Consider the following 10650-nt stretch of genomic DNA (forward strand, 5'->3'; position numbering starts at 1 on the left):
TCTAGAGTCTACAATTCATATTCAATGGTGAAGAAAAAGTCATACAAATTTTAAAAATGAAAAAACAAAAATGTAGTATGATGTGGCACATCTCTCAAGCCATTGGATTTCAATTGTAGACTCTACAATTTGAAACTAATTACGGATTCACCTAATCCATGAAATACAATGTAAATTGTTTAGCGAACTAAAAGGTAATGTTAACTTGAATAAAAATATTATGTTAAACTTTATAATATATTAATATTCTATTTTCTGATTTTTGTAATTTTTATTATAAAATTTATTATATTATTGTGAAAATATTTTTTATAAAATAATTAGTTTAATTAAATATAAATTATTTCAAAAGTGGGCCCACTTTTGTACATATAAACAAAAAAAATATTGTTACAAGTTGCGACGTAAAAAGCGGGTAAGACTGTTGAATCGGACACTGACCTGACCCAGAAGAAGGGAGACGGTAGGTGGGACCCACACAACGGCTGGAGTGGGCAGGTTCGTTCGCTCGCTCTAGCAGCTCCAATTGGAAGGAGAAGGAGAAGGTCTTCTCTGCCAGGTCATACTTTGTAATATTAATTCAATAGTAAGATAGACAGATACAAATCCCAAACACGGTACAGGGACGGACATACCTTCCTCAAATCCACGCAATACTTGTTTTGCAAGTATTTAATTATTATTCATTAATAATTTAATATACAACTAAAACTATAAATATAGAATAGAGAGCAGAGAAGAGAAGAGGGCCCCCCGGAAATTCCTGCATTGACTCTTTCTGATTTGTGATTTTATTCGCAGAAACAGAGAAAATTTTCACACATCTCTGTCCTAAACCCCTGTCCTTCTCTATATTTGTTCTTTCTTCCCTCCTTCCCTCCGTCCTTGCCATTGTTGTTCCTCTTTTGTGATCTCTTCCAGCTCCGCTTCACACTCCGGGAATGGCTTCTTGTTCTTGATTTGTGTCTAAGATGGACGAGACTCCTGATTCCAGGTTTTCTTTTTTATTTTTTTCTTGTGTTGGCTTTGTCGATTCCATTGATCTTTTTCTTGGTTCTTGTGGAGAATGTTTGATTTCTTTCTCTCTTTTACGCAGATTGTTTCGTAGTTTCAGCTGCTAATTGTGCGGATTTATTTATTTATTTCGAAGGAATCAAGGTATGATTGTTCCTATCTTTGTCACTTTTTCATCTTTCTTTCTTTTCTTTTTTTTTTGAATTCTGTTTATTTTCTCTAAATCTAATGGTTTCCCGAAAATTTTAAATCATATTTGGATGAGGGGATTTGAAATGATCCCTTTTAGTGTAAATTGGGTATCATAATATTGGTTTTCAATCATAATGATGTTATTACATTCTGAAACTCCCAAAATATAGTATTTCTTTGTACCAATGTTCCACTTTACTTTTGTGGCTGTTCTTAGGGCTTATAATAGGAGTTTTCAGATGAGAAGGCACCAATAATATGGACACTGAATGCTGAATTTGGCGTTGACCGCTGCCGGCTTTTGGCCATTTATAATATTTGGGATTGAAACTTAAGAGATGGCTAGAGGTAGGATAAGGGCAAGGCTGCGAAGGAGCCATCTCTATACATTTTCATGTGTTAGGCCGAGTACAGTTGAGACTGCAGAGCCACATTCAATCAATGGCCCTGGGTACTCACGAATTGTCCATTGCAACCAGTCTCATATGCACCAGAGAAAGCCTTTGAAGTATCGCTCTAACTATATATCCACCACCAAGTATAATGTCATCACATTCTTGCCAAAGGCTCTCTTTGAGCAATTTCGACGGGTTGCAAATTTGTATTTCCTATTAGCTGCGATACTTTCAGTTACTCCTGTCTCGCCTTTCAATTATGTCACCATGGTCGCTCCTCTAGCGTTTGTTGTAGGCCTTAGCATGGCAAAGGAAGCTTTGGAAGATTGGCGTAGGTTTATGCAGGATGTTAAAATTAATGCTCAGAAGGTTTTTATTCATAGAGGAGATGGTGTCTTTGGTTATAAGCCATGGAAGCATATTCGGGTCGGTGATGTGGTAAAAGTGGAAAAGGATCAATTTTTTCCAGCAGACTTGCTTCTTTTGTCGTCAAGTTATGAGGATGGGATCTGCTATGTGGAGACGATGAACTTGGATGGGGAAACAAATTTGAAGGTAAAAAGATCTTTGGAGGTTACCTTACCTTTGGATGAGGATGAGTCTTTCAAGGATTTCATGGGGAAAATAACATGTGAGGATCCAAACCCAAGCCTCTATACTTTCATTGGGAATTTTGAGTACGATCGTCAGGTTTATCCTCTTGATCCTAGTCAAATCCTCCTAAGAGATTCCAAACTCAGGAATACTGCTTTTGTGTATGGGGTGGTAATATTCACTGGCCATGATAGCAAAGTCATGCAAAATTCTACAAACTCACCTTCAAAACGTAGCAGGATAGAAAGAAAAATGGATTACATCATTTATGTCCTTTTCACCCTCCTCCTGTTTATTTCAGTGATCAGTTCTATAGGCTATACTGCAAAGATAAAATTCGATGCACCAGATTGGTGGTACTTACAACCTCAGGATACTGACTATACATTTAATCCCCAAAAGCCTGCCTTGTCCGGACTTGCACATCTGGTCACTGCTCTCATCCTTTATGGGTATCTTATACCTATCTCACTCTATGTCTCAATTGAGGTCGTAAAAGTTCTGCAGGCCACTTTTATAAACCAAGACATACATATGTATGATGAGGAGACTGGGACTCCTGCTGAAGCACGGACTTCAAACTTGAATGAGGAGTTGGGCCAAGTTGATACAATCTTATCTGACAAAACTGGCACTCTGACTTGCAATCAGATGGACTTTTTGAAGTGCTCCATTGCTGGTACTCAGTATGGCACGCGTTCCAGTGAAGTTGAACGCGCGGCAGCAAAACAGATGGCTATGGAAGAGCATGATCCTGAAGTATCCAATGTCACCAGGAACAGAGGAGACCGAAAAGATTTGAGGGAAAATAATGGATTATCAGAAATTGAGTTGGAGACTGTCATCACTTCTAAGGATGAAAAGGATTGGAAAATGGCCATAAAAGGCTTTAGTTTTGAAGACAGCCGTGTTATGGATGGAAATTGGTTGAAGGAGCCCAATGTGGATGTACTTAAATTATTTTTTTGGATATTAGCACTTTGTCACACTGCAATTCCTGAGCTGAATGAAGCAAATGGCTGCTTAACTTATGAAGCAGAGTCACCCGATGAAGGCGCTTTTCTTGTTGCAGCAAGAGAATTCGGTTTTGAGTTTTTCAAAAGAACTCAATCAAGTGTTTTTATTCGTGAAAAGTATGCTCATTCAGGAAAGCCTGTTGAAAGGTAAGTATATCAGTGAAACCTTTGCTAAATTTGCTGATGTAGTGCTCTAAATCTTTTTCATCTTATTGCCTCTTGGATTCTTGCAGAGAGTTCAAAATTTTAAATTTATTGGATTTTACCAGCAAAAGAAAGCGAATGTCTGTAATTGTGCAGGATGAGGGTGGGCAGATTCTTCTTCTGTGCAAAGGCGCTGACAGGTAATGCCTCTGATGAACATTTTCACATAAAAACTTTTAGGCATAATGATGGTTAAACATATGATAATCTATGTGGAAATAGAATATTTAGACCATGTAATGTTGAGGGACTTTTATGTGTTAACTGAAGTTCTTGTGAGGACTAGCCATTAATGCCTTTTATAGGTCATCACTTGGCAACCATTCTTGAATTTTACAGCATCATTTTTGATCGGCTCTCTAAGAACAAAAGAATTTACGAGGAGGCTACTACAAGGCATCTGAATGAATATGGAGAAGCTGGGTTGCGTACATTAGTCCTAGCTTACCGAGAGCTTGATGAGACTGAATATACTGCTTGGAACAATGAGTTCCATAAAGCAAAAACTTCAATTGGGGCTGATCGAGAGGCAATGCTCGAGCATGTATCAGATATGATGGAAAGGGATTTGATTCTTGTCGGTGCTACTGCTGTTGAGGACAAATTACAAAAAGGGGTATATATTTCCAATGTCTTAAAGTTGTTAATGAAGATGCTGTCCTTTTAGATTACTTGAACTATTTTCATTTCTCTGATTTTTAGGTACCCCAGTGCATAGATAAACTTGCACAAGCTGGTCTCAAGATTTGGGTTTTGACAGGGGATAAGATGGAAACTGCAATCAACATAGGGTTGGTTTGAGAAGTTTGTCCAAACCTTTTTTGAAGTTACTATGTCAAAGATTCTGATTAAACCTTCTTCTTTTTTTTTGGCTTCATGCAGATTCTCTTGTAGTCTGCTTCGACAAGGCATGAAGCAGATTTGCATAACAGCAATGAATTCAGACTCTAAAGAGGTATATTACTTTTGTGAAGGTTCGGATTTGGTTTTCAGGAAATTGATTTCACTTGATGTAGACTGCATTTCTTTTTGTTACCGAACAGGCTGTAAAAGAGAACATTTTGCTGCAAATCTCCAATGAATTGCAAATGATCTATCAAGAAAAGGATCCACATGCTGCATTTGCATTAATTATTGATGGCAAAACCCTAACATATACTTTGGAGGATGATGTGAAGCATCAGTTTTTGCGATTAGCGGTTAAATGTGCATCTGTCATATGCTGTCGTGTCTCTCCCAAGCAGAAGGCACTGGTAGGAAATACACGAATATTGTATATAAATTTAGTTTCTTATATTGTAGAAAACTATATATTTTTCTGTCTTTCCAGTGTTTGAGCTTCAAAGATTTCTACTCATGTGTTACATTATATGTTTGTTTCTAATATTGATCTGTGTTCATCCCTTCAACTCTAACGCACCAGGTTACAAGGCTGGTAAAAGAAGGAACTGGGAAGACCACATTAGCGGTTGGTGATGGAGCAAATGATGTTGGAATGATTCAAGAAGCTGACATTGGTGTTGGAATCAGTGGGGTCGAGGGTATGCAGGTTGGACATTCCTGGATGTCCCTTCAGCATAAAATCCTAGAAAAAAGCATTGTCGCATTTATTTGTTTACAGATATTTCTTAGTAAACCATTTTTTTCAATGATGATCACTTGGAAAACTTAGTTGTCAAAGTGGCCGAAACCTCATGAGTTTCCTATTTTGATTGCGTTGGAAAAAGGGACCACAAATCACTTCCTTTTTACCCTAAATTTGCTTGAAAGGCAGCTTGGTTTGGAATTTTGGTGTTGAGGCCTCTCTTTGTTTTTAACTTTTTCGGGTTAGACTAGAATATAAAACTTGAATAACTTCCAACTTTCCTGGTATTATACCAGAGTACCAGATTTTAGACCAGTTTTGTTGGGTTTTTTTTTTAATTTTTTATGTAGAGAATCACACCTATAGAATGTATTCAAAGGTGGAACTTCTCAGAGCTTTCTCTCTCTCTTCTGTTTCACCTTGTGATTTTTGTCATTATAGGAATATGTTATGTTTCTCAATTGTTTTTTAAAAAACCGAATCGCTCTCTTCTCTCTTTAGATTTTCATAGTATGAAACTTAGCCTTCTTTAAGCAAGAGAGATGTGACAAGGCTTCAGTGTGAATTATTACTTTACAATGCCGGAGATAAGTGAGTGTGATGGTTCAATGTCTCATTTTGTGCCTGACTTCATTAATTTTGTTACTTTTCCTTTTTGATGTCATATAGTTGTGACCAGTTTGTAGTTTTCGTCTTGTTAAATCTTGAGATGTCTTAAGAACTGCAACCATTTTTCTTCTTAGATGCATGCTTCTGGTAATCTCCGCAACTCACAGAAATCATGTATCTGTTTCAGGCTGTGATGGCTAGTGACTTTGCTATCGCTCAGTTTCGATTTCTGGAAAGATTACTGGTGGTTCATGGACACTGGTGCTACAAGAGAATCGCCCAGATGGTAATGTCAAAAACCCTTGGTCAATTCTTTCTTTTTCCTTACATACATTACAAGGTTGCATTCACTGCACCATGTTGATACAAGCATCACAAGAAAATGTGTCATGGTTTCATTTCTAATTATTATTTTAACCAGGATGTTTTGCTTCCAGATTTGCTATTTCTTTTACAAAAATATAGCATTTGGTCTTACTCTGTTCTACTTCGAGGCATTCACGGGCTTCTCTGGGCAATCAGTTTATGATGACTGGTACATGCTATTGTTTAATGTTGTTCTTACCTCATTGCCGGTCATCTCACTTGGAGTTTTTGAGCAAGATGTTTCTTCTGAGGTCTGCTTACAGGTAGGTCTCATCATTACTTCTGCAATGTTTTTATCTCATTCTGGTTAGCTATAGCCTATAATCTAAGACTTGCATATAATATATAGTATTTCTTACTCTAAATTAATCAAGACCATGCAACTGTGAGTATATTGTTTCTCTTGCAGTTCCCTGCACTATATCAACAAGGGCCTAGAAATTTGTTTTTTGACTGGTATAGGATACTTGGGTGGATGGTCAATGGTCTCTATACCTCCCTCGTCATTTTCTTCCTCAATATTATCATCTTCTATAATCATTCCTTCCGAGCCGGAGGCCAAACTGCTGATATGGCTGTGGTGGGTGCTACTATGTTCACTTGCATCATCTCTACAGTCAACTGCCAGATTGCACTTACAATGAGCCACTTCACTTGGATCCAGCATGTCTTTATATGGGGAAGCATTGCGTCATGGTACTTGTTTCTGGCACTCTATGGGGTTATCGCTACTGGGTATGCCTACAAAATCCTTGTTGAAGTTCTGGCTCCAGCACCTGTCTATTGGATAACCACACTCTTGGTAACAGTTGCTTGCAATATCCCATATCTGGCCCATATATCCTACCAGAGATGTTTGAATCCATTGGATCATCATATCATCCAAGAAATTAAGTACTGCAGGAAGGACGTTGAGGATTACCGTATGTGGACTCGGGAGTCGTCCAAGGCACGACAAGAAACCAAGATTGGGTTAACAGCTAGGGTGGACGCGAAGATCAGACAGTTGAGAGGGAGACTGCAGAAGATGCAGTCAAGCATAGTTGTCCAAAAGTGCTCGTCCCGAGTCCTAACGAAGTAGTAGTTGTCCATTGTTTCCACTTTCCAGTTTCATAGGGTTTTTGGGCCAGTTTGCAATTTTATACCATGGCCCTTCTTTTATGATTCATTTCTTAGTCTCTACTTATTTTGTAAGGGAGATTTGGCTGAGAAGTTGGAATCATCACACACAAAGCATTAGGGGTGTTGTATGTATGTACACTATACATGAGATTCGAGAGTTACAGATTGTAAGAGTTAGTCAATATATACACATGCATCATTCCTAACATGGTAAAGTTTTCTTTTCCAGAGGTAATAGGAAATTTATTTTGGTCTTTTCATTTTTCTGAGTTTTAGATCAAGTTTTAGTCATAATTACATGAATGGTCAGCTGCACTTCACCAATCACCATGTATGAGATTGACATGTTTTGTACAACTTCACTGCAGCAAACTGTTTTGAATGTGTTTGGTATTGGTTGCTTTTGTGAAACATGACTAGTAGGTTGACACTTGACAAGCCAAGTTAATCCCATCCAACTAAGTATTTAAAATCGTACAGCAGATGCTCGGAGTGTAAATGTAAACAATTCTCGTGCACAATGCTCATGCAATCGACAGATGCTCGGAGTGTAAATGTAAACAATTCTCATGCACAATGCCAAGCATTTTGTTTGCTGGAGGAATTTGAGTTGATGATCAATGATGAACGGGTTACCATCATGGTAAGAAACAGGTTTCTCTGCAAATTAGAGGAAGCTACCTCAAGAAAATGCTTAATATTTGCCTGTAAAATTGATCCCAGGCAATGAAAGCCATACCTGTTGATCTTGCTTTCAAGTCAAGTAGCTAAAATTAAAGGAATTCCGTTCTGTTTAGTGAAATTCCAGAATCAATTTATCCAGGGAAACTGGAATGAAATAGGTAAAACAGGTGTAAGACTAGTAACATACTCAATATGCCCTGGGAGAAGAGAGGAAACTTTTGGAAGATGATCCAATTTCTTTCATTTGCTTCACTCCAAATATGGAACTACTCTCTATCAATTCCCTTCACATACCGCTTTGAATTTGTGGGTTTCAGAGCCAGACAGACTTCTCCATCATCCAATTGTTCCAACTCAGTATGTATGTCCACAATCAAATAAATGCAAGATTGATTCATGCATTTCTGATAATTGAACTCAAACTCAAGTAGAAACAGCAGAAGTAGCTAACTTGATCTACCAAAATGAGGGATCAAGAAATAACAAGTCCACTGATATAACAAACCATAACCATCAGAGTTCCAGGTCACAGAAAGGGGCAAATGTTGGATCATTTTTGAAGAAAATGATTCTATTCCAAACCCTACTAAATCTGTAGACAGATCTTAAGATTATGCAGTCATAGATTTTGGTCCTCTAATCAGCACCCAAACAAGAACAAGTCACAATCAACAACTATATAAGTGTAAGAATTTAATAAAGCTCAAAGATTTTCAAGATTTTGATTTCAATTCACATAATTAATAACACACCAAGATTCAAACTTTATTTAAAACTCAAAAAGAAAAGGAAGAGGAAAAACCCATTTATCACCTCCATCCATAGACAACTTGGGTATAAGTGTCCTTGATCCACCTAAAACTCTTCCTAAAAGATCCCTTCATTTTGCCTTCCACACCATAAATCTTATACCCAGCAACTCTCTTCTTCCTCTGCAGCTCAGGATCACTCAGACTCCATGCTTTTGCAGAAGAAGAAGAAGAAGACCCAAATGTGCTTTTGCTTTTCTTCAACTTCACTTCCTTCCCAACTTGATTTGGTTGACCATAGCTTGCACTGTAGCACCTCAGGTCCTGCATACTGGTAGGTCCAGCAGCAGCAGCAGCAGCAGCCCCCCTGCCTCCATAATAGACCTCCATTTGCATCCCCCCATCCCTGCATGACTTGGATCTGAAATCCTCCATGAAAACAGCGGAAGAGAAAATCCCACAAAAGTTCCGGGGGATTCAAGAATTGGGGGTTACAAAATTGAGAGTAAAAAAGATGAAAAAGACGGTCTCTATTTCTTTGCTTTGTATTGGGTTTTTCCTTTCTTTTGCTTTGTCTATGTGGGCGGTGACGAATGATGATGTTTATGTTCCTATCAATTAGTACTATTACTAATTTATTGTCATTGATTTCCTTTGTTTTCTCCTTAAATTTGGAAAATAAATAAAAGTCAGATAAAGGCTAAAGCTGCCTTGTTTGATGTCTTTTTGTTCGGGTTTTTTCATGGCTAAATTGCTAAACGTAATTTTGTGGCCTACTTGGGTCTTTTTGGACCAATTCAACTTTTGTTGTTAATGCTTTGGACTTTGGAGTCTTGAATGAATGGGGCAGCTAGAAGTTGACATTTTGTTTTTTGACTGGTCTTCAATGGACATGTGCTAATATACATTGGAGTGAAAACTAAGTTCTTCTAGAGAGTTTTTAATGATAATTTATAAAAACCAAGTTCATGTAGTGAGTTTTTAATGATAATTTATTATGTTCCACGAATAAGATTTCAAAAAATCCACTCTCATATATGCCAACAATATTATCCACTTTGGGTTAAGCGTATTCCGTGAATGTATAGATCCCACACGACTTTATTCCTCCTTAGCCTAGTTACTACAGGCTGAAGCCCAACTCACTATATTAGGAAAGAGACTTGTTAATAGTAAGCGATGGGCTTTACCCATATATACCCATCGACATGTTACTTTGACTATTAAATGAAATTGTTTTGTTGTTTATGTGGCATGACAATTGCCAAAGTGGAAATAAAATTTTAAGAAAAAAATATATATGTGCAAATGACAAAATCATACCCATACCTTTTGGATCAAGCGGCTAATGAAAATTCCTAAATTATCATCCATATCATCTATTCTGTACATAGATCCGTTGTCTAGGTGCATCAACTTCAAATTCTTTCGATGACAAAAATAAAATTTTAAGTATCTTTCAGTAACAAAAGATTTAGTTAATCAATTGATTAAGTTTTCTCAAACTTCAAATTCAATCTTCTAAACCATACACTTTCATCGTCTAGGATTTTGGTTTAGGCTTTAATAAAAGTGTTGGCTCAACGTCAAAGCTTAAAATTCAAGCAAGAATCAAGTTAAACCTGTTTATCATGGTTTGGTCAAACGAGATAAAAGATTTAAAAACAATAAAAATATAGTGTTAAAAGCATGCATCATACACTAAGCACTAACATCAATATTATTGATGACACTAAAAAAAATATAATATACACCAAACATATTAGATAGTTATTGCTGAAACCAGAAAATACCCTATACTATGAGAGGAAGAAACCATTACTTACAAAGTAGAAAATTAAGTCTTAGTATTCAGTAATCTTGATTACTAGCAAAGGGAATATGAGAACTCTCTCAACTCTATGTCAATGCATGTACTAACTTGAACGTCAGAAAGTTTTCCTCAAGAACCAATTCGGAGCCTCCATAGCTCATATGTCTCTTGTGTGGGTAACCAAAGATTAGACGAGCAATTACTTCCTAGTAGCTCGTTTGATCATCTTGATATGTAAATAAAACCGAGCAAGTTTTTTGGACGAGATCAATTATATTTATCAAACTTTATCTGAAAAATGATAATT

General features: G+C 37.1%; 2 protein-coding genes across 4 annotated transcripts; one reads left to right on the forward strand and one right to left on the reverse strand.

Moving 5' to 3' along the window:
• Positions 1 to 739: 739 nt before the first annotated feature.
• Positions 740 to 7323, forward strand: LOC120002090 (probable phospholipid-transporting ATPase 4). Of its 3 annotated transcripts, none has more exons than XM_038850672.1 (12): positions 740 to 994; positions 1097 to 1158; positions 1424 to 3358; positions 3445 to 3555; positions 3755 to 4031; positions 4118 to 4206; positions 4298 to 4370; positions 4459 to 4668; positions 4839 to 4964; positions 5797 to 5895; positions 6047 to 6238; positions 6385 to 7323. In XM_038850672.1, the coding sequence occupies exons 3-12, from the start codon at positions 1545 to 1547 to the stop codon at positions 7054 to 7056; spliced, it is 3663 nt and encodes a 1220-aa protein (XP_038706600.1). In that variant the 5' UTR covers positions 740 to 994; positions 1097 to 1158; positions 1424 to 1544; the 3' UTR covers positions 7057 to 7323. The 3 variants fall into 3 exon arrangements, with proteins under 3 accessions (XP_038706600.1, XP_038706601.1, XP_038706602.1); XM_038850673.1 differs by having other exon boundaries at positions 1446 to 3358; XM_038850674.1 differs by having other exon boundaries at positions 6438 to 6644.
• Positions 7324 to 8253: 930 nt separating this feature from the next.
• LOC120002432 lies at positions 8254 to 9131 on the reverse strand. The gene has a single exon (XM_038851212.1). The coding sequence runs from the start codon at positions 8963 to 8965 to the stop codon at positions 8591 to 8593; it is 375 nt and encodes a 124-aa protein (XP_038707140.1). The 5' UTR covers positions 8966 to 9131; the 3' UTR covers positions 8254 to 8590.
• Between the last annotated feature and the right edge of the window lie 1519 nt (positions 9132 to 10650).

Source organism: Tripterygium wilfordii, chromosome 7, assembly GCF_013401445.1.
Source record: "Tripterygium wilfordii isolate XIE 37 chromosome 7, ASM1340144v1, whole genome shotgun sequence".
Taxonomy (NCBI): Eukaryota; Viridiplantae; Streptophyta; class Magnoliopsida; order Celastrales; family Celastraceae; genus Tripterygium; species Tripterygium wilfordii.